The 24,518-nt window shown below is 44.4% G+C and overlaps 1 protein-coding gene across 1 annotated transcript; it reads right to left on the bottom strand.

The window, feature by feature from the left end:
• Positions 1–13,550: 13,550 nt before the first annotated feature.
• Positions 13,551–19,334, bottom strand: LOC132389568 (zinc finger protein 229-like). Its single transcript, XM_059962045.1, has 2 exons — positions 19,288–19,334; positions 13,551–17,837 (listed from the first exon to the last, which is right to left on the bottom strand). Exon 2 carries the CDS (start codon positions 17,431–17,433, stop codon positions 16,225–16,227), a length of 1,209 nt encoding a protein of 402 aa, XP_059818028.1. The 5' UTR covers positions 17,434–17,837; positions 19,288–19,334; the 3' UTR covers positions 13,551–16,224.
• Positions 19,335–24,518: the final 5,184 nt, after the last annotated feature.

Here is a 24,518-nt window from a genome sequence, read left to right as displayed (position 1 = left end):
TCCTCTCCTATCATTTTGCATTTCCCCCTCCCCCAACTGCTTTCAAATCTCTTAGTATCTTTCCTTTCTGTTAGTTCTGACGAAGGGTCTCGGCCAGAGCCGTTGACAGTGCTTCTCCCTATAGATGCTGCCTGGCCTGCTGTGTTCCACCAGCATTGTGTGTGTGTTTGAATTTCCAGCATCTGCAGATTTCCTCGTGTTTGCACAATATTCGAAGGATACTTCACATTATGGATCATATATACAAAAAAGTAAAATCAAAGCAATAGTGATAAGCGTGGATGCTGAAAAGGCATTTGATTCGGTTAATTGGAATTTTCTTTACAGAGTTTTACATAGAGTTGGTTTCCATAACAATTATTAAAACTATACAGGCACTATATGACAACCCTACCGCTAGGATTAAAATCAATGGATATTTAATCAAATAGTCTTACCCTAGAAAGGGGCACAAGACAGGGTTTTGCATGGTCAGCACTACTCTTCGCATTATATCTGGAACCATTAGCTCAATACATCAGACAAAGTGGGGAATTACTAGTAAAGGGACAGAGCATAAATCGGCTTGTTACGTGGATGACATTTTGACCTCTTTACCTGATTGATGCAATCCTTTGAACAATATGGTCAATTATCAGGATACAAGATCAACATAGATAAAACCCAATTACTTTCATATTACTACAGCCCAGCAAGAGAAATTGAAAGTAGATAACCCCGGGCATGGCAAACAGAGTCTTTCAAATATTTGGGCATCATTATGCCAAAAGATTAGGCAACATTATCAGAATGTAATTATCAGCCTTTATATATAAAAAAAAATAAGGAATATATAGCAAGATGGAACCGGATTCCTTTCTTTTAGTTTCAGTTCAAGGAGTGAGTCTATTATAATGAATACACTGCCCAGACTGTTATAGCTCTTTCAGACCCTACCAATAGAGATTAATCAAAATCAATTCAATGAATGGAACAAGATGTTATCAAGGTATATTTGGCAAGGTAAAAGGCCTAGAGTTCATCTCAAAACTTCGCAATTAGCAAAGGAAAAAGGTGGATGTGGCCTAACTTCTCTTAGAGGTTATTATTTTGCAGCACAGTTGAGAGCTGTGATATGCTGGAGCAACCCATCGTATGACGCTCAGTGGAAAAACATTGAGGAGCGGGTACTTCCCTTCCCCATACAAGCAATTTTGGCTGATAATAACTTGCAAAGGTACATAAATACTATTAATAATCCATGGGTGAAATTGACTCTTAAAATATGGAAAACTACTATAAAAGAATATAATCTCGAGGGAGATACTGCAATTCTTAAATGGTGTGCATATGACTCGGATTTTACACCAAATAAATTGGATGCTAGATTTAAGGACTGGACAGCTAATGGAATAACAGTTCTTTGCAACATAATGAAAGAAGGAACACTGTTCAGCTTTGAAATGCTGAAAGAGAAACATTTAGAAAAACAAGATTTTTATCAGTATATATAGATGCGACAGTATGTTAATAGGATGCTTAAAATTGTAACCAAGGCAAGTACGTGCATGTTAGAGCTGTTTAGAAAAGCATATAATTCAGATAGCGGTAGTAGAATTATTTCAAGCATGAATAAGGATTTGTCAAATCTTAAAATACATTTGACTTCATACATTAAAACAAAATGGGGGAAGGAAGGAAGGAGGGATAATTATATCTGAGGAAGAATGGACAACAATATGGAGGTATCAATGGAAGTGTACCAGTTCACAGAAATGGAGGGAGTTCGGACGGAAAAACTTGATAAGATATTTTATTACACCCTCTTAGGTATCCCATTATGATAGTAACCTCGCGGTTTGCTGGAGAAACTGTGGAAATCGAAATGCAAATCATTATTATATTTTTTGTGACTGCCCTGTTATCAAAGACTATTGGAGGGGGATACACAATGCCCGACATGACATCTTTAAATGTGAAATACCTTTGGGGAGTAAGACCATATATTTTGGATATATACCTCAAGAATGGTTGCAAAAATATAAATATTTAATGAATATATGGTTGGCGGCTGGTAAAAAGACTGTTACTAGGAAATGGTTATCACAGGAGAGCCCAAGGTTAAATGCATGGATGGAAATTACAATGGACATTTACAAAATGGAGAAGATAATCATAATCTGGAACAATTTGCTTCATACTGGGAAAAATGGTTTAACTACATAATGCCTCATAGGCCCGATTTTATTCTCACAAATCATTTAATATGTTGTTAAAAAAAAATCACTCCCTACTTGTACATAGTTTCTTTTCGTTTTGCTTGTTTTTTTTTTCTTTCACTCTTTTCTATAAGTGTATACCTCAGATATATTCAATGCTGAGATTTGTGACATATATGATTATATGATATATATCTACAATGTCTGAAATACAACTTCTGGAAATGTTTCTTTGACGATGAACTTCAATAAAAAACAACAAGAAAAACAGATAAAACTTTTAAGTATATATTTTCATCAAAAATGAACAGGATTCAGCACTCCATGTGTGTATATGCAATCGTGATAAGAGATACAGACCAGAACACGTACATGTGAGGCCAACTCAGAACAATAAATCATCACTCTGGAAGAAAACATTAAGCAGTGGAATGAGTATGACCCTCCATGGGAGACATCCCAATGATCTGAGTAGACTAGATGGTGACAAGGAAGCCTTGAGCACCTGACTGAGAGTTGGTGACCTCTCCCCAAAAAACAAAGGTGTTCCTTGCAGAAATAAAGGACGCTTGACAAAAGGGGGAAAACATCAAAAAATACATGAAATATTAACAAACGAGGCAGTTAGTGCAGAAAATGCCAGAGAAAGCAGACACAACCCAACACATTCCAGGATCCTGCAACAGTTTAACTCAATCTGATTACTCACAAAGGTACAAACAAATGGCAAATATCATTCACCAAAATCTTGCTTTAAAATACAAACTCATGAATGCCCATCACTTCACAAAGGTACCATAAATTCAAGCCCGATACAGTTTTAGTGTCAAAATCTTACATATTATATGATAATCAATACATTATTTCAGATAGGACAATCCATAATAACCATCCGGTTATAATATTACGGGATAACCAAACACGATTAACTCCCCCAGCAGATTAAACCATTCCAAGCACATACATGTTCCTCAACCAGTGGAGCACCTCACCACAGTCATTGTTTGTGCCATCAGTCAGACAACCAAATTATATTCTCTGTCAATCATCTTCCAAATGTTGCTACTCTGTCATTCGTTGCCACGCCCCGCTGCTGCTTCCCTTCTCCTCATCATACGTTCAGAATCCAAAGCCCCACTCTGCCCTGTGTAGACTTCCCTCGGGTTTCTGACCCTGCTTCGTTGAACATCCGTCAGGTGGTTCCCCATTCTGCTTTCAGTCTTTAAAGGACAGGGGTGTTTTCAACAAATTTTAGAAGCAGGAAAAATGACCCATAATATGGAAATGAGTCGTGAATAAGGAGGTTAACTAGCAAAGTCATTCTTCATCAGTCCAGAGATGAGAGGGGCGAAGAACATGTTGGAGAGAACTGCAGTCAGCTCGTCTTCTTCAGTCTGCAGATAACTCAAGGGGAACCTCTTCCCCCAGAAAGTGGTGACTGCAACCCATTTCGCAAGGAGAACGAGAGGGGAACAACAGGGGAGGATTTAAAAGGAGAGTCGTGGAACAGAATCAGTGGTAGGGTTTAGCAGGCCTGAGTTGACTCTCTGCTGTACACTAGCACTGTTATAAATTCAACAGATTCCGAAGACTTACTAATGAGGCCGACATTATGCAGGTGTTCCAAACTATAAGTGTACAGAAACGGAGAAAGTGCGCAGTTGAGAGAATTCGGCCTTTTCTCCTTGGAGCGACTAAGGATAAGAGATGACCTGATAGAGGTGTACAAGATGATGAGAGGCATTGATCTTGTAGATAGTCAGCGGCTTTTCCTCAGGGCTACAATGGCTGCCACGGGTTTAATGTGCTTGGGAGCAGGTGCAGAGGAGATGTCAGGGGTAAGTTTTATACTCAAGAGTGGTGGGTGTGTGGAATGGGCTGCCGGCAATGGTGGTGGAGGCGGCTACGATAGCGTCTTTTAAGAGACTACTGGATAGGTACATGGAGCTTAGAAAAATAGAGGGCTATAGGTAACCCTCGTAAATTCTAATGTCGGGACATGCTCAGCACAACTTTGTGGGCCGAAGGGCCTGTATAATGCTGTAGGTTTTCTATGTTTATTTTTTTCCTTTACTCCACTTTTGTGGAATCAACAAACAGAGAGGACTGGTTTAAGGTGAGAGAGGATTGATTTAATAGGGATCCCAGGGTAAAATCATTAATCCACTCTCCCTTCCGTTTCATTGTTTAACTAACACGATGAGTGCACTCTCAGGTTGGAGGAGCAACACCTCATATTACTTCCGGGTAGAATGAGCATCGATATCTTTAACTTCTATCTCCACCTTTTCATTTCATCAACCCACACGCCAGTCTCTTCCATTATGTCTCCTCACTTCTCTCTTCTCCACGGCGGATCGTCTCCCTCTGGTTCCTCTTTACTTTCTTCCCCATTGTCCGCTCTCCTCTCCTATCAGATTCCTCCTTTTCAGCCCTTTGCATTTTCCCCCAACCACCTCACAGCGTCTCACTTCATCTCCCACCTCCCCCACCCACTCACCTTCACTCTTATCTGGCTTCACCTATCACCTACCAGCTTGGACTCTTTCCACTCCCCGCTCCATCTTGTTCCGGCTTCTCCGCACTTCCAGTCCTGATGAAGGGTCTCGGCAGGAAATCTCTGTTTTGCTTCATCCCCTCTATAGAAGCTACCAGACCTCCTGACTTCCTCCAACATTTTGTGTCTGTGACTCTGCATCTCCAACATCCGCAGAAACTCAGCGGGACAGAGTGCAGAATGCAGAGACTACATCGGGTCTCACTGATGTCGAGGAAAACCTGGAAAACCGGAAACAGTGGATGACCCCAACAGTCACGATGCTGAAAAGTTGCCTCAAATGGAAGGACTGTTTGGGAACCTGACTCGTGGTGAGGAAAGTGTTCTCGGGCAGGTCTGGCACTTCATCCACTTGCAGTTGGCTTCCAGTCCACTTCACAATCGCTGTAAACCTCTCCCTTTTGTGGACAACACTACCACTTGGTGGTGATTTGCCACAATAACAGGACCCCCCCCCCCCCCACCCCGATTTGTGGACTCCATTGTCACCAGGTGGCGCTCTGCCGCAATAACACTGAGAGACAGAAATGTAACGCTGCAGCCTGCTGAACTATTTATTCAAGGTTCAGAGTTGTTTAATTCCATTTCCAGCAGGCATGTGTAAACGAGGTCGAAATAATTATTACTCCGGCTCCAATACAACACAAAAACACAATAGTAACAACATATATCCACAGCTTATATACTGTGTACGGATTGATGGTATGTTCATAAAGTGACGCTCGGCATTGGATGCCTGCATTTAAGATGACAGACAGGAAATGATAAAGTAGAGGTGTTTGGTGTTGTGGAAGGGTGGGTTAGAGGGTAGAGATATTTATCAGCCTTACTGCTTGGGAAAAGTATCTGTCCCGGAGGCTGGTAATCCTGGTAAGGATGCTGAGCATCTCCCCACCAATGAGAGTGAGATGAATCGTCCATCAGTGGGATGGGTGGAGATAGATTATGAAAATTAGGTTGGTGCTTGATCTCAAGAGAGGGAATTTGGAAAATACTAATGAGGTGCTTTTAGAATAGCTTGTAATTGTGCCCTCTTGAAAAAAGTTAATTCTGGAATGGGTGTTGTCCAAAGAACCAAATTTGATTAGGGAGCTTATGGTAAAGGAAACACGTGGACATTGTGATCGTAACATGTTGCAATTCACCCTGCACTTTGAGAGAGGAAAGGTACAACAAGATGCATCATTATTAGTAGGGTGAGGGGAACTTCGAAGGCACGGGAGAAGAGCTTACCAAAGTTGATTGGAAGGGGACACTAGCAGGGATGATAGCAGAATTGCTATGGCTGGAGTTGTTCAACTTAACAGCCTCAGTGTTGAAGAGAAACACATCATATTCCACCTGCAGAGCTCCAACAGGAAGGCATGAATATCGGTTTCTCCTTCCAGTAAAAAAATTACTGCCCACCTTTCCTTCTACATACCCCCGAGTAATGTAACTTTACACATTCTGACCACTGACATCTGGGACTTCCATATTCCTGCCAGTGTTTTCTACAGATAAGAGTGATGTACGATACTTATTCAGTTCATCAGCCATCATCTTTCACCCTCACCCCATTAATACCTCTCCAGCATCATTTTCCATTGGTTTGATATTCGCTGCTGTCTCTCTTTTACACTATATATGCCTGAAGATAAAAATAGTATCCTCTTTAATAATACTGGCTAGCTCACCTAAGTATTCCATCTTTTCCTTCTTAATGATTTTAGTTGCATTCTGTTTGCTTTTAAAAGCCTCACAATCCTCCAACTTATAGTAATTTTTGTTCTGTGCCCTCTCTTTGTTTTATATGTTGTCTTCGGTTTCCCTTATCAGCCACGGTTTTGTCAACTTACCTTTAGAATACCACTTCCACTCTGTGACTTCTGAATTGCTTCTAGAAATTCCAGCCATTGTTGCTCTGTTTCATGTTCTTTTTAAATCAATTTTGACAATTTTTCTCTCATGCCTCTCTAATTCTCTTTATTCCACATCGACTTTAGTTTCTCCTTCTCTAATATCGGGGTGAATTTGATCAGATTAAGAACACTTGCCCCTGAGTGTTCTTTGGACTCAAGTGACCTAATTAATTCCGGTTCGTTACTACACCCAATCCAGAATAGCTGATCCCCAAGTGGGCTCAATCACGAGCTGCTCTAAAAAGCATCTTGTAGGCAATCTAGGAATTCCTCCTCCTGAGACCAACACCATCCTGATTTTCCTAATCACCTGCATGACAATCCCCATGACTATTGTAACATTGCCCGTTTGGCATTCATTTTCCATCTCTCATTGTAATTTGTGGACCACATATTTACTACTGTTTTGGGGTCACTATAAAATTCCCATCAGGGGTTTTTTGTACATTTGCTGTTCCTTAATACTACCCACAGATTCTACACTGCCCAACGCTATGCCACCTCTTATCTAACGATTTTATTTAATATTTCACCAACAGAGTCACACAACCCCACGACCAGCTTGTTATTTCACTAAACATATAAATATCTGGGAAACAAGGGGACTTGCAGGTGCAAGAAATCGAGAGAAATTCACACAAAGTGCTGGAGAAGCTCAGCAGGTCAGGCAGCATCTGTGGATGGGAATCAACATTTCGGGCCAATACCCTTCTTTGGGACTCTTGATAACCACGTATCTGGGAAATCAACAAGCAAAGACAACAGAAAGTAGTGCAATATTGAGAAAACCTGTGACAAAATTTATTTCAAGGCTTTAAAATCTGTGGAACAGAGCTCAATAATCAACAAATACAACAAAGGCAATAAACACTTCCATCAATACCGACATTGACTTTTTTTAAATGAAAATATCTTAGTCCCATTTCGATCATAAAATTTACAAAGATAAGTAAGAACAGAAATGACAAGTTTAGAAAAGACTACTTACACTCAAACCCACCGGGATTAACACTTCCTTGGACAGAAGGAGGAAGAAGAATAACGCACATGAGAAAAAAAATCACATTAGACCATAAGACAAAGGAGCAGAGTCGGCCATTCAGCCCATCGAGTCTGCTACACAATTTCATCATGAGCTGATCCAATCTGCCCTTTAGTCCCATTCCCCCACCTTCTCACCATAACCTTTGATGCCCTGACTACTCAGATACCTATCAATCTCTGCCTTAAACACACTCAATGACTTGGCCTCCACTGCTGCCCGTGGCAAAAAAATGCCACCGATTCACCACCCTCTGACTAAAAAAAATTCTCCACATCTCTGTTCTGCATGGGCGCCCTGCAAACCTTAAGTCATGCCCTCTTGTACTAGGCTCCCCCAGTCACTCCTGAAATTGCATTCAGCAATGGGGATGGACTAATATCCAGCCTGCAGCTTCTTGGAACTTTCTCCCCAATGTGAACCCAGTCGTGTGTTACAAGGTTAGATTATTGAGTGAATCCCTTCCCATATTCACAGCAGGTGAACGGCCTCTCCCCAGTGGAACACAATGATGCAGCATTCGTGGAGACGGTTGAGTGAATCTCTTCCCAAAGTCTGAGTAGACGATCATTGTCTAACCGGTGTGAACTTGCTGGTGTTTTAATAGATGAGATGATCGTGTGAATGCCTTCCCACATTTAGAGGTCGACGGCCTTTCCCCAGTGGATCTCACTGGTGTGCCAGCAGATCAGATAACTGAGTGAATCTCTTCTCACAATCTGAGCGGGTGAAATCCCTCTCTGCTGTGTTGTTACGTACTCGTGACACATGACAGTGGAGCCCTTGTCATGTGACTGGGGTTGAAGCTGTACTGGACTTGAGGTGGTGGTCTTGTGATGGTGGAATGATGTCATTTTCCCGCCAGTAGAGATCTTGTGACGGGTTTTTTTTTACAGGTTATAAAAGGTAGACCCCACCCTGTGAGGAGGGGCAGTTCGTGGCTGGATTTGCCAGGTTGACTTCATGCCACTGCGTGTTTGAAGTGATGACGCAGTTTAGTTGAAGGATGAAGTTTTTATTTAATGCCTAAAGTTTAAAAGGTTATTGCCAGCAGGTTCTTTATGATTCTGTTAGTTCGAAATTAGAGGAGAGTGAAGATTCGAAGTTGGAAGTTAAAGATCGAGGAGAATCGCTTTCTACGGTGAAACGGGGGCGACCTTTGTTTGATCCTTATTTGGAAGGATTTCGTTGACTATCTTCGTGTTAATCCCTAGGTTTACCTAGAAAGGATTGAAGGTAGTGGAGAAGGAAAGGTCAGTGCCTTTAAGCCGTTCTGTTTCGTGAATTCTTCGTGGGAAGTTCGATGTCGGGGATCGAAGCAAGCGACGTGAAAGAGAACTTAAATCGTCCTGTAAAGTCTCTCCTTTTAAATGGACTGTGAGCATATCGAACTTTTGGCAATACCACTTTAAAGAACTGTTTTGGAATATCACTTTAAGAACTGTTTGGGCTGCCGCTCAGCAGCTGTTTCCGGTTACGGTAGTGTTTGTTTACTTTTGGGGGGGTTTGTTTTCTGTGTTTAGTAAACGTGTTGTTTGTTATAAGAAACCCTTGCCGATCTCATATATTTATTGTTGCCTGAATATGTAACAGTGTGAACTGACTGATGAGTCACTAGGTGAAATGATGTGGTGAATCCCTTCCCACAGTCTGAACAGGTGAACGGCCGCTCCCCAGTGTGAACTAACTGGTGTACTTGTAGGCTACCTAACTGTGTGAATCCCTTCCCACAGTCTGAGTAGGTGAACAGCCGCTTCCCACTGTGAACTCACTGGTGTCCCTGTAAGTTGAATGACTGAGCAAATCCCTTCCCACAGACTGAGCAGGTGAAATCCCTCTCTGCAGTGTGAACTGACTGGTGAGTCACCAGGTGAGATGATGTGGTGAATCTCTTCCCACAGTCTGAACAGGTGAACAGCCTCTCCCCAGTGTGAACTCACTGGTGTCCCTATAAGTTGAATGATCGAGTGAATCCATCCCCACAGTCTGAGCAGGTGAACAGCTTCTCCCCAGTGTGAAATCGCTGATGACTCTGTAGGTTAGATGACTGAGCAAATCCCTTCCCACAGACTGAGCAGGTGAAATCCCTCACTGCAGTGTGAACTGACTGGTGAGTCACTAGGTGAGATGATGTGGTGAATCTCTTCCCACAGTCTGAGCCACACAACCCCATCAGTTCCATTATCCAAGTCATTGACAAACTATGTGAGAAGTAGCGGTCCGAATACTGACCCCTGAAGACCACTAATCACCGCTGGCCAACCAGAAAAAGGCCCCTTTTATTCCTACTTGCTGCCTCTTGGCTGTCAGCCATTCCTCTATCCATGCCAGTATTACTTCTGACTTTTATCCTGTTAAGCAGTTTCATGTGTGTCACCTTATCAGATGCTTCCTGAAAATCCAAGTAAATGACATCCACTGCCTCTCGTTTGTCCATCCTGCTTATGACTTCCTCGAAGATCTGTAACAGACTTGTCAGGCAAGATTTCCCTGTATAGAACTTATGCTGGCTTTGACATTATATCATTAGTCTCCTAGTACACCAAAACCTCAACTGTTATCATGACTCCACACTTTCCCAGCCACTGAGGTTAGGCTAACTGGACTATAATTTGCTTTACTTTGCCTTCCTCCCTTCTCAAAGAGTGGATTGGCATTTGCAATCTTCCTGTCCTCCGGGACCATGCCAGAATCAAGTGATTCTTGACGTGTCATGAACAATGCATCTGTTATCTCTCCAGCAACTTCTCTCAGGACTCTGGGATGTAATCCATCTGGTCCAGGTGACTTATCCACTTTAAGAACCTGAGTTGGCCGAGCACGTTTTCCTTTGTAAAAGCAATGGCACTCACTCCTGTTCCCTGACACCCATGGATCTCTGCCACACGGGTGGTGTCTTCCACAGACAAGACGGATGAAAAGTATCTATCAAGTTCATCTACCATCTCTTCCCCATTTGTACCCCATGAACATCATTTTCCAGTGGTCCAATATCAACTCTCGCCTCCCTTTCGTATATTTTATAACTGGTTTATATTATTGTATAGTTTGCTGTCTTATTTCACCTTTCCCCTTATAGCTTTTATTTTAAATTTGCCTGTTGTTGGATATTAAAAGCTACCCATTTATCCAACCTACTACTCACTTTTGCTACCTTATATGCTTTTATACAGTCCTTAACTTCCTTTGTCAGCCACGATAGCCTAGCCCCGCTGTTTGAGAACTACGTCTGTGGGACATATCTATCCTGCACATTATGAACTATTCCCAGAAACGTCAGCCATTTCTGCTCTGACGTCATCTCCACCAGCATCCTCCAATCCACCTGGGGAATCACCTTTCTCACGCCTCTGTAATTCACTTTCATTCCATTGCGATATTACACATGTGACCTGTGCTTCTCCCTCACAAATTGCAGTAGGACTTCAATCATATTATGATCACTGCCTTCTAATGGTTCCTTTACATTAACCTGCCTAATAGGATCTGGGTTATTACACAACACCCAATGTAAGATAGCAGTTCCCCGAGTAGGCTCAACCATCAGCTGCTCTAAAAAGCCATTTCGTTTGCATTCAATACATCCCCTCTTTTGCGATCTCACGCCAATCTGACTTTCCCGATCCTCCTGCAGACTGAAGTCACCCACTACAGTTGTGTCATTAAATTTATTACATAAATGCCAAACATTCAGCAGTACCTGGGGCAGAAGTGAGGATACATGCTTTTACTAAGGGGAGAAGGGGTTTTTGAAGCGGAAAGGCCTGAAGGTAGATAAGACACCGCAGAGTTCAGAAAGAGGTGGCTGAAGAGATTGTGAAGGCATTAGAGTCATAACACACTACAACACAGGAAAATGCCATTCGGGCAGTCTAGTCCGTGCTAAAGCATTAATCTTCCGAGTTCCAACAAATTCCACCTGGACCATCGCCCTCCCTATGCTTCTCATCCATTGACCTAAGCAAACTTCTCTAAAAGATTACAATCATCCCTGCCACTTGCTCTGGCAGCTCGGGGCACACTCTCCCCGCCTCTGAATGAAGAAGTTCCCCCGTAGTTTCCTCTTCAAGTGATGAGTAATGATCTATCAGAAATCACTAGATTTTAGAACGGTTCTGGTGGACCAGAAATTTGCAAATGTCACTCCAGTCTTTAAGAAGAGAGGGGGCACAAGAAAGAAAATTATTGGACAGTTAGTCTGACCTTAGTTGTCAGGAAGATGTTAGAGTGTACTAAGAGTGTGTTTTTTGGGTACTGTAATTGGGGAAACATGATGAAGTAGGCCAAAGTCAGCCGGATTCTTTCGAGGAAATCTTGACTGACAAATCTCTTGGAATACTTTGCAGAAATAAAAGGCAAGGTAGATAAAGCAGAAGCAGTGTGTGTTGTTTGCTTGGATTTTCAGATGATCTTCAACAAGGTACCCCATGCAAGGCTGATTGAAAAAGTAAGGAGGCATGGGATCCAAGGGCACATTGCTTTGTGCATCCAGAGCTGCCTTGCTCACAGAAGACAAAGAGTGGTTGTAGACTGGTCATATTCTGCATGGAGGTCGGTGACCAGTGGTCTGCCTCAGGGATCGGTTCTGGGTCCCCGACCCTTCGTGACTTTTATAAATGACCTGGATGAGCAAGTGGAGGTATGGGTTAGTAAATTTGCCGATGACACAAATGTTGGGTTAGGTTGCAGGGGGATACTGATAGTCTGCAAATCTGGGCTGAAAAGTGGCAAACGGAGTTCAACCCAAAGAAGTGTGATATGGTTCATTTGCTTCGGTCAAATATTATAGAATATAGTATTAATGGTAAGCCTCTTGGCAGTGTGGAGGAACAGAGGGATCTTGGGGACGGAGTCCATAGGACACTCAAAGCTGCTATGTAGGTTGACTCTGTGGTTAAGAAGCCATTCTGTGCATTGGCCTTAATCATCCGCAGGCTTGAGTTTAAAAGCCGAGATGTAATGTTGCAGCTATATCGGACTTTGGTCAGACCCCACTTGGAGTACTGTGCTCAGTTCTGGTCGCCAAACTACAGGAAGGATGTGGAAGCCATAGAAAGGGTGCTGAGGAGATTTACGAGGATGTTGTTTGGATAGGGATAGGTTGAGTGAAATCGGTCTTTTCTCCTTGGAGTGATGGAGGATGAGAGGTGACCTGATAGAGGTGTTCAAGTAAATGAGAGACATTGATCGTGTGGATAGTTAGAGGCTTTTTCCCAGGGCTGAAATTGCGAGCACGAGGGCATAGTTTGAAGATGTTTGGATGTAGGTACAGAGGAGATGTCAGGGGTAAGTTTTTTACACAGAGAGTGGTGAGTGGTTGGAATGGGCTGCCGGCAATGGTGGTAGAGGCGGACATGATAGGGTCTTTTAAGAGACTCCTGGATAGGTACACGGAGATTAGAAAAACAGAGAACTGTAGGTAACCCTTGGCATTTCTAGAGCAAGGACATGTTCGGCATCGCTTTGTGAGCCAAAGGGCCTGTAACGTGCCGCAGGTTTTCTATGTTTCTAAGGTGCTGCACGTGAGGCTGCTTAACAGGATCACAGCTCATGGAATTACAGGAAAGAAACTTGTACTGACAAGGGAGAAAGAGTCAGAATAATGTGGGCAATTCTGTTTTGCTGTCGGTAACTAATGCTGTTCTGTAGGGGTCAGTATTGAGACCGCATCATTTCATGTTAAATCTGAATGATATGGATGACGGAATTGATACCTTGGTGACGAACTTTGCAGTTGATACAAAGATAGGTCTGGGACAGGTAGTTTAGAGCAAAGCGGGAGTCTGCAGAAGGACTTTGATAGGCCTGGATAATGCCAGCAAAGTAGCAGTTGAAATACAGTGTATGCAAGTCATGCACATTTGGTAGAAGTAATTGGCATAGAAAAAAAGTAAATGGGAGAAGCTTGAAAAAATTAGAGGTGCATAAGTGCTTGTAAGTCCTTGAGCAAGAGGCCCTAAAGATTTGCTTGTAGATTGAGTTGATTAAGGATGACAACTGCAATGTTAGCAATATAAGAGCAAGGATGCGATATTATAGCTTTACAACACATTGGGCAGATCCCTGTTGGTGGATAGTGAGCAGATTCCGACCTGTACTTCCGACTTATTATCTGAGCAAAAGATGTGTTCGTATTGGAGTGGGTCCGGAGAAGTGTCAAAGAATGATTCCAGGAAGACCAAGAGTGGATGACCTGGATGCGGAAGTACGTGGGAAGGGATACACTCAGTCATCCAACCTACAGAAATTTATCAATATCCACTGCTGCTGATTTCCACACACAAATAAATCAAAAGGGATATGCCCAATCAAATAGATAATTAATAGATCAATAGCCCCCAACCAACAAGGCCCAGCCGGTCACATAACAGAGGACTTTACATCTCACAACAGTGGATTCAGTAATGAAACCCGTGATTAATGTTGTTATCCCTCTGAAATCATAAGAAACGCACTAAGGTGCATTTAAATGGGAGTGCATCCCCACAGGTGACGTCACACAGACCTCCCTCGTGCCTGACGTCACTCATGGGCTACCCACACCGGGATCTGCCCTTACGTGCACAGCGTCTTACGTCATCCATGTGTTGCTGAGCTCGGGCTTTATCAGTTTAATAGCTGGGCTAATAAACATGTGACCAGCCGTCCCCCACAGCTGTCTACAGAGGATTCAGGGGCTGCGCTATTCCCTCTGGTGCAAAGCGATGTCAATCACTTGTTACCACCAGTTCGCATTGGTGGACAAGTCCAGAGGGCGTTACCCCCGCTGATTTCGACTCTCGCCCCAGCCTCAAACTCCACATCACAGTCGAGTAAATGTCCGTTTTTTGATTTATTTCCATTTCCCTCCAAGGGAAGTTGGGGCGTTTGTGAAGCGTCTCCTGCGGCTGAAGGCTAATGTGTCGTCGAGAGGTAGGAGACCGCTTGGCCCGTCGGTTTGATGCCAGTTCCTTGGGGAGGGAGAGGAGCGATTTTATTGAAAGGAAAAAAAATGGTGTGAGAGGGGGCAGACAGGATGTTTGTCCCGGTGGAAATCTGCGGAAATGTCTGAGCCCACAGTGGTGGTGAGCAGAGGGATTCACATTAGGGGGAAAACACCGGCAGATGGTTGACGTGCAAGTGGGGCCAATGACAGGTTCAGGAGGTGAGTGGTTGGGGCAACACGGGGCTGCGGAAGATGCACATTTTTTCGCGCAGAGGATTAACAAAGTGGTTAGAGAGTATTTGTTATAAAGAGTGCAATGGAGTTTCAATAGACTGATCCCTGAAATGGTTGGGTCAACATATAAAGAAAGATCAAATGTGGATAACCCTTTCATTTAGAGAATCGAGGGCTGAGTGAACACATTGAAATGCACATTATTACCGGTAGAAACAGGGATCCCAGTCTCCGAAAAAGGGGGTGGATGCCTATATTTTATAATAAAATCCCTATTGGTTTTCCTTTACCTCCTTTCCCAGTTTTATGCTTGCCCTGGTCCTTCACACCCCCTTACCTGCTTAAGATTCAGCCCATTAGCAACAGTCAGTAATTCATTCTTTTTGGCTTTTCCAGATGCCTCAGGGGTTGGCGATTCCAGAAATTTATAAATGTCCATTGCTGCTAATTTCCACACACAAATAAGTCAAAAGGAATTTTCCCAATCAAGTCGATAATTAATCGATCAATAGACCCCACATTTGTTCATATCCCAGATGCAGGCCCCAAATTTGTTATGAACCATAATGCTTTAGAAACAAACCAGCAGCAATAGACTACACCTGGAGTCTGGTTTTGATGCTAAATCTATCCCTATTAGAATCTACTTGTAATATTGCAACTTAAACAAGATAAACAGAAGTTAACAGTGTTAAGTTTATAACTGTGTGTAAATGTAACTCCCAAACTGTTGAGCTCGGGGGAAACAAAGCTTAGAGTCTTGAGATGGTAAAGTATGAAAGTTCAGTTCAACTACAGTATAGGCGATGAGAGAGAGAGATTTGTAATCCAGGGTAAATGGCGAAAAAACGCAAATATGTAGAATTCCACAGGTTCTTCGGTGGTAAATCAAGAGAACAGTCGCTGTAGATTTTATCTGTCATCGCTCCAAATCCACATACAAATTATCACCGAAAGTGACTTGTCACAAGGTGTGTCATCTTCAAGTGAACAACCACACCACAGCCGGCAAGGGTTAACACATAAGTGGTCTTCACAGGATGCGCCAAATCCGATCCACTCCTATGGATCAAACAAGGTGACAACCACACATTCGATGTATGGTAAATCGATAATTAACCCACCCTTGTGGGCATAGGAAAGTTCCAAACGGTGACACTTGGCCCCTAGTTCCCTGGTTTTGATCCTTCCATTTTTCCTCCGTCTCCATCTGACTCTGAGTGTCTGTGTCCTCAGTTAAAACTAAACAAGCTGCACGCGATGTAAACCAGCTGCAAGTCAGGCTGATTCACCTTCTTAATCTCTCTCTCTCTCTCTTTTAAAATGACAGTCCACAGCAAACGAAACCCAGGGATTCATAACAACGGCTACCTCCCATTGTGAACTGACTGGTGTGCCAGTAGTTGTGATGACTGAGTGAATCCTATCCCACAGTCTAAGCAGGTGAACAGCTTTGCCCCAGTGTGAACTCGCTGATGATTCTGCAGATGGTGTGACTGAGTGAATCGCTTCCCACAGACTGAACAGGTGAATGGCTTCTCCCCAGTGTGAACACGCTGATGTACCAGTAGGTTGGATGACTGAGTGAATCCCTTCCCACAGACTGAGCAGGTGAATGGCCTCTCCCCAGTGTGAACTCGCTGGTGTCTCTGTAGGTAAAATGACAGTATGAATCCCTTCCCACATTCTGAGCAGGTGAATGGCCTCTCCCCAGTGTGAACTCGCTGATGATTCTGTAGGCTGGATGGCTGAGTGAATCGCTTCCCACATTCTGAGCAGGTGAATGGCCTCTCCCCAGTGTGAACTCGCTGATGATTCTGTAGGGTGGATGACTGAGTGAATCCCTTCCCACAGACTGAGCAGTTGAATGGCTTCTCCCCAGTGTGAACTCTCTGATGTACCTTCAGTTTAGATGAGCTAGTGAATCCCTTCCCGCACGGTGAGCAGGTGAATGGCCGCCCCCCAGTGTGAAATTGCTGGTGGACCAGTAGTTTGGATGACTGAGTGAATCCTTTCCCACATTCTGAGCAGGTGAATGGCTTTTCCCCAGTGTGAACTCGCTGATGATTCTGCAGGTGGGATGACTGAGTGAATCCCTTCCCACAGACTGAGCAGGTGAATGGCCTCTCCCCAGTGTGAACTCGCTGATGACTCAGTAGGTGGGATGCATCAGTGAATCCCTTCCCACAGACTGAGCAGGTGAATGGCTTCTCCCCAGTGTGAACTCGCTGATGACTCTGTAGGTTGGATGACTGAGTGAATCCTTTCCCACAGACTGAGCAGGTGAACGGCCTCTCCCCAGTGTGAACTCGCTGATGACTCAGTAGGTTGGATGATTGAGTGAATCCCTTCCCACAGACTGAGCAGGTGAATGGCCTCTCTCCAGTGTGAACTCGCTGATGACTCTGTAGGGTGGATGACTGAGTGAATCCCTTCCCACATACTGTGCAGATGAATGGCCTCTCCCCAGTGTGAACTCGCTGATGACTCAGTAGGTGGGATGACTGAGAGAATCCCTTCCCGCAGACTGTGCAGGTGAATGGCTGCCCCCTGGTGTGAACACGCTGGTGTGCCATTAGGTCAGATGACTGAGAGAATCCCTTCCCCGAAATTGAGCAGATGACCAGCCACTGCCCAGTGTGATCTGACTGGTGGGTCCACAGGTGGGATGTCCGGCAGAATCTCTCACACACAGAACAGATGAATGGCCTTGCCCAGTGTGAACTTGCTGATGTACCTTCAGTTGAAATGACCAAGTGAATCAATTCCCACTGTCTGAGCAGGTGAACGGCCTTTCTCCTGTGTAAAATGCCGGGCTTGCCAGTTGGTCAAATGACCGAGTGAATCCCTCCCCACAGTCTGAGCAGGATGGATGGTCGATAGGATCCCTTGCTCCACTTCTTAAATATCTAGACAGAGACAACAAAACTGGCGTGTCGTGTTTGAGATTCCTGGAGACAAATTCCTGTCCGTTTTTAACCTGTAAAAGATTTACAAAATCCATCAATGGGTGTAGGACAATATTTCAGATGAGATTACTTGAGTTGCCAAGGTTTGATCTGGTATCACACTGTTACAGTGAGGTTCTTCCCAAGTTGGACAGAGAAATCATCTCCTGACTGGGCAGAGTGCTGGTATCTGGAATGACCATCAATTCCCATATGCGTTTCAAGTTCCAACTCCTTAAAGTGCAGGGTTACAAGCTGCAGCTGGATGCACATCTTGTAAGTGAGGGCATCAGGGACACTACAGGTCTCCCCATCTTCCCTCCAATACCCCCTCTAATTTGAAATAACCAGTGTGTACATAAATCTTGCACTGTGTATTTTTTTTACCCAGTGCCAAGATGTGCACAGTGAATTTTATATACAGAGGTATTCATTTTCACAGCTAGCAAATCACTGTCAATAGGAACTTTGATCTCCTCTGGGTTCAATCCACTTCATCTGCACTCTCACACAACCTATGTAGCAGGCCTGTAATGGGTAATGCAGGATTTTCTCACCAAAGTTTTTGCATATTGTCCATATGTGGTTTGCTTGCTAAGTTACGCTTTAAAAATTCAGATTTCCAAATATCTCGCCACTTCTTCCCACTTGCAAATTCTCCAGCAACTTTTCCAACTCCAGAATACACACAAGTATCACCAGTTTCTATATTCTACATAAATATTTCCCCTGAACCCTCAATGACTGACAGTGGTGAACTCAGTTTCTATATTCACCTGAAGCCTCCCCCAATTCTCCAGCAACGTTTGCATCGCCACAATACACACATCAGACAGAGACTGACAGTGGTGAACTCAGTGATGGCAATGCCAATGAATACGAAGGGAAGGGCAGTAGTCTTTCTGTCTCACTGGAGTCTGGCACATTTGAGATGTGAAAGCTACTTGCTGCCCAGGGCAAAGTTGCTTGATATCATTTAGTACCCAGAGAGAATGGGACAAAACATGTTCTCACCAGTAGAAAAGTCCAGAACAAGAGGAGGTAGAACAAGCAACAGACACAAAATGCTGGAGGAACTGAGCAGGCCAGGCAGCATCCATGGAAAAGGGTACTAATGCTGAATTCCTCCAGCATTTTGTGTGTGTTGCTTGGATTTCCAGCATCTTCAGATTTTCTCTTGTTAGTGATTGGAGGTGGAACAAAGGCGATTTTCTCAGCTGCTGATGTAAAAGATTTTGTTCCCTTTCTCCGAGTTCCTAATCCTTGCGTTTAGATAGCTGGAGCTCAGCTCTGTCTGAGAGATCCATCGGTTCCCATTCCCTCATCAACCGGAAGCTCCCCGGGGCCCGTGTACGGATCGTGGGGCTGAGAGAGAGGGAAGAGGGCAGGACTGTCCCGGAATTGCGGACTGTGATGCCCGGATTTCACAGGAATTTTTCTGAAGTCGGTGTTTAAGATAAAATCACGGAGGATCGCTCTTACCCGCATCCGACATTTTCAAGGCCTTCAGTGTACTGCGCGCATGCGTGATACTCGAAGACGCCCTCAACCTGACGCCTGCGCATTTCATCGGTGCTTCAGCGCCGGCGAAATTCATAACGCATGGCCCTATGGGTAATCACGGTGCCATTAAACATTTCTGCAAGCACCGGCTCAATGTCTGTACTTCATTTTTTTCGTGTGTATAGAAAAATCTGCAGCTGTTTTAACGCAGAAAGCGGTTTCCATAAGCAATATACTCAATATCAACGTGTATCTAATGCAAAAGTAAAATGCAGATATAAAACACAGGAGATTCTGCAGTTGCTGGGAATACAGAGACGCACGCACACAAAATGCTGGAAGATCTCTGTAGTTCAAGCAGCAGTTAAGCAGCGGAGTACACAGGCAAGGCATGCTGAAGAGGCTCGGTGTAAACGTTGTCTTTTTATTCCTCTTCACATTTGCTGCCTGACTGTTGATTTCCACCAGTATTTTGCAGAAATTAACGACCTTTTTTTTCGATCAACAAGTTTCAAAATGCTTCTAATCTTTCACTTTTAACCACATCCTGCTGGTCTGATTCCTCTTCCTCCTCTTTGCAGCCCTAAAGTCTGACTCAATCTGGCAGCACTTTGGTTTCTGACTCTACACCATCGAAGATTCACTCGCTAGTCTGCTGTCAGACTTTAGAGGTGCATTGTGTTACGAGACCGCAGGTTCGTTTACTGTTGAGTGTCCCTTCAAGTGCCTGAGTGAGGTGGGTCTGTGACGTGTAACACCAAGGGAGGAAGAGAGAGAGAAGAGAGAAGAGAGAAGGGGAAGGGAGGGGAGGGGAAGGGAGGAGAGAGGGAGGGGAGGAGAGGAGGATGGGGAGGAGGGGTTAGTGGGGGAGGAGGTGAAGGGGAGAGGGGGAGGGGAGGAAGGGAGAATGGAGGGAGGGAGAGAATGGAGAGAGGGGAGAGAACGTCAAAATCACAGTGGGTTTGTCGTCTTGTTCAAACCGGGGAAAATCATGCAGGTGTATAAGGTGATGAGAGGCATTGGTCGTGTGGATAGACAGAGGCTATCCCCAGGGCTGAAACGGCTAACACGCGGGGGAATAGGTTTAAGTTACTTAGAAGTAGGTACAGAGGAGATGTCAGAGCTAAGTTTTGTTTAAGCAAAGAGCGGTGTGTGTGTGGAACGCACTGCCAGCGACGGTGGTAGAGGCGGATACGATAGGGCCTTTTAAGAGGCTCTTAGATAGGTACGCAGAGCTTAGGAAAATAGGTGGCTATGGTAATACTAGGCAGTTTCTAGAGAATGATGCATGGTCGGCACAACCATGTGGGCTAAAAGTATCTGTAATGTGCTACAGATTTCTATGATTCTATGAAATTCAGTGGAAATCCTTCCTCCCACAGAGTAGTGACTAGTTGCAACCTGTCATTTCAGGGTGAGTCAGAAGGGAATGGCAGGGGTAGATTTTGATATTCTGATATGGAACAGAAACATCGGCAGGGACTTCTCTAGTGAGAAACGGAATTTGATACAGAAGTGATTTATCTGTCACAGATCCACAATATTAAACACCAGTCTAGTTTAAGGCTAACATCAGCAGAACAGACTCGTCCAATGCTCAGTGACCAGGGTTCTGTCCTGGGTGCGATGAGCAGTCGCAAGAACTGCAGAATCTGACAGTAACAGTCCCTCATGGACCTGCAGCTGCCTTCAGTCACCGTGATGGTTAAACATTTAACACGGAGCTGATTTGAACTTCCTCCCTGATGTGAAGTTGCTGGTGTTGCTGCAGCTGGGATGATTGAGTGAAACTCTATGCTCACTCCGGACAGAAATGTGGCCTCTATTTATTGTGAACTCACCGGAGCATCACAAGATGGGTTAACTGAATGAGTCTCTTCGCACACACGGAGCAGGTGAACGGGCGCTTCCCAGAGAGAAGCTGTCGGTGTATCTGCGATGGCCGACTGAATCCCTTCCAAAATGAGAGCCAGTGAATGACGTCACAGTGCTCTGAATGTCATGGCGATGTATCCAATCAGATCACGGACATGGACACGTGTTCGGGCTCTCCTTGTAGCGAGTGGGGCGTTGTCTTCTCCAGCATCTCCGCCTCCACATTCAAGGATCGGCGGCTTTCAAGCGCTGGTGAACTGACAGATACAGCGGAGTGAGTGTCGCTTTAAGTGCCTGAGGGAGGCGCGGCTGTGACGGCACAAACGCGCTGCAGCAGAGACAGAGGGGAGGAGGGGGGAGAGAGAGAGTGAGGGAGAGAGGGAGAGGGAGAGGAAGAGAGTGAGAGTGACTTCAGCTTGTCACTGCTGTGCCCAAAAGATTGGGTTGGTCATCGGCACGCAGTGCACAACGGATGTCTGGCTGTCACTTCGTATAATCCTTATGTGTGGATTTGTTGGAGTGTCTGTGGTATCACTTTTGTTGGCCCTTATCTGGAATCGGGGTGTTCTGTGGTAATCACTTGAAGACGATATTCCTGTGACTGTCACCTGGTGATATTTCTAAGTGGATTTCGACGGATAAGATCTTCGGCGACTGTTATTTCGTTTACCCAGCGTGGAATGTGTGTGGAATTCTTCGTAATTGCCTTCTCTCTATATGTTCGTGTGGATTTACAAACCTCTCCTCTCACTCACTTGTTTCGTGGATTACTGAACTTTTCCACGTTACCATCTGAAGACTTTAAGTATTGTTTCCCAAGCTTGATAGTTTAGGAGCTAGATATACGCATTACACTGTTAATTGCTGTTTATTTCGTTCAGTCTTTTAGATTTGGAGTATATTCTAATGAAGAGAGTGTTTTTACCATCGAAACCAGACTCCATTTGTTATCTGTTGCTGCTGGTACGTAACAATTGCAACAACCCAGCTGTCTGAGGCACAGTCCTTTAAAATTGGTGAAAATGACTCAAAACGTTGAAAAGAGCGGGGAAGAAGGAGTTTAACCATCTTCGTCCGGAGCCCTGAACAACGTCACAACCACAGTGAGCTCATCGTCTTGTTCAGCCCGGAGAAAATCATGCAGGAAATTCATGCAGGTGTATAAGACAATGAGAGGCATTGGTCGTGTGGATAGTCAAAGGCTTTTTCCCAGGCTGAAACGGCTAACATGAGGGGGAATAGGGTTAAGCTGCTTGGAAGTAGGTACAGGGGAGATGTCAGAGCTAATATTTTTAAGCAAAGAGTTGTGTTTGTGTGGAATACACTGCCAGCGACGGTGGTAGAGGCGGATACAATAGTGTCTTTTAAGAGACTCTTAGATAGGTACATGGAGCTTAGGAAAATAGAGGGCGAGGCGGTATGGTAATTCTAAGCAATTTCTAGAGTAAGTTACATGGTCGGCATAACATTGCGGGCCAAAGCGTCTGTAATGTGTCGTAGATTTCTATGATTCTATGAAATTCAAGAGAAATCTCCTATCCCACGGAGTGGTGACTAGTTGCAACCTGACATCTCAGGGAGAGTGAGAGAGGAACGGCAGGGGTAGATTTTGATATACTGATATGGAACAGAAACACTGCAGGAGCCAGATGGGCCGAGTGGACTTTCTAGTGTACATTGTGAGTGTGGTAGAGACAGTAAGTACCTGAGACACGGGACCTGATACAGAATTGATTTATCTTTCACAGATCCACAATATTAAACACAAGTCTAGTTTAAGGCTAACATCAACAGAACAGACTCCTCCAATGCTCCGAGACCAGGGTTCAGTCCTGGGTGCGATGAGCAGCCGCAAGAACTGCAGAATCTGACAGTAACAGTCCCTCGTGAACCTGCATCTGCCTTCAGTCACCGTGATGGTGAAACATTTAACACGGAGCTGATTTGAACTTCCTCCCTGATGTGAAGTTGCTGGTGTTGCCGCAGCTGGGATGATTGAGTAAAACTCTTTGCTCACTCCGGACAGAAATGTGGCCTCTATTTATTGTGAACTCACCGGAGCATCACAAGGTGGGTGAACTGAATGAGTCTCTTCGCACACACGGAGCAGGTGAACGGCCGCTTCCCAGAGAGAAGCTGTTGATGTATCTGCGATGGCCGACTGAATCCCTTCCAAAATGAGAGCCAGTGAATGACGTCACAGTGCTATCAACGTCATGGCGATGTATCCAATCAGATCACGGACATGGACACGTGTTCGGGCTCTCCTTGTAGCGAGTTTCCTGCACTGTTAAAAGTTTACAAAGCACGTCAGTGCGTGAAGGACAAGAGTTTAACTGAAATAATTTGAGTCTTCATGGTGCCTTCTGATAAAAACACTGTCAGAACTCAAAACATTTTGAAGGAACAAAGCTTCATCTTTTAACTGGCCACAGTTCCGGTATCAGGAACAATATCAGGAACTCTCGGCTTCCCTCTCTTTGTCAAAATGGATCATTCCTCCCCTTCATCAGTCTGTGACTTGGCTCAGTCTGTCTGTCTCCTTCGCATTCTGAGCATGCGCCACACACCCACTGAGATCACATTTTATTTACACGGCTGTGACTGGAGACTTTCTGATTATTATGTCCCTCCCGGCATTTGACGGTGGTAAACTCAGAGTCAGCAATGGTATTGACCCTCAGGAGTAGGTGATTAGGCTTTTTCGTTGGAGATCGATAAACTGCCGGTAGTGTGTGTCTGGATGAGTGGGTCGTTTTCAGACTGGAAGGAGGTAGCGTTTGGAGTTCCCCAGAGATCAGTCCCTGACCACAGTTGTTCCCAGTTTAATGTCCTGGAGGAGGCAGCGAGATGTGAGATGTCCCAGTCTGCTGGTGACGCTGAAAGAGTGGAGTTGGGGGAGGGGAGGCTATTCACATGCAATTTCGTAGCTTTGCAATCAGTACATAGTGCACTGTGGGGCTGCAGTGGCGGGTTCCAATCTGCTAGGTAGATTTGCTGACCACAGTACATTGATCCGCCGGATCCCAAATAATAACGAGGCAGCCTACAGAGAACAAGTCGTCACCCCGACACAGTGGTGTCAAGAAAACAACCTCTCCCTCATTGTAACAAAAACAAAGAAGCTGGTTGTGGATTACAGGAGGAATGGAGACAGGGAGCAAATTCAACATTTCCAAATCTGTTATTGACACAAAATGCACATTTTAATATTGATCATGACACAATGTATTTTATATATTGTTAAAGACATAAAGCATATTTATAGATTTTTACTGACAGAGATTCGTATAACTTGTGTTCCGTGTGTTATCTGAATGTACTTGCCTGTGATG

This window comes from Hypanus sabinus, unplaced genomic scaffold (assembly GCF_030144855.1).
Source record: "Hypanus sabinus isolate sHypSab1 unplaced genomic scaffold, sHypSab1.hap1 scaffold_603, whole genome shotgun sequence".
In the NCBI taxonomy this organism is placed as follows: Eukaryota; Metazoa; Chordata; class Chondrichthyes; order Myliobatiformes; family Dasyatidae; genus Hypanus; species Hypanus sabinus.
The sequence above is the reverse complement of the archived record's forward strand: the minus strand, read 5'-3'. Positions and strand labels throughout refer to the sequence as shown.

Excerpts from the sequence above, each read along its gene's own strand:
- LOC132389568 (XM_059962045.1), bottom strand. The coding sequence starts at position 17,433 with ATGGCACACCAGCGTGTTCACACCAGGGGGCAGCCATTCACCTGCACA.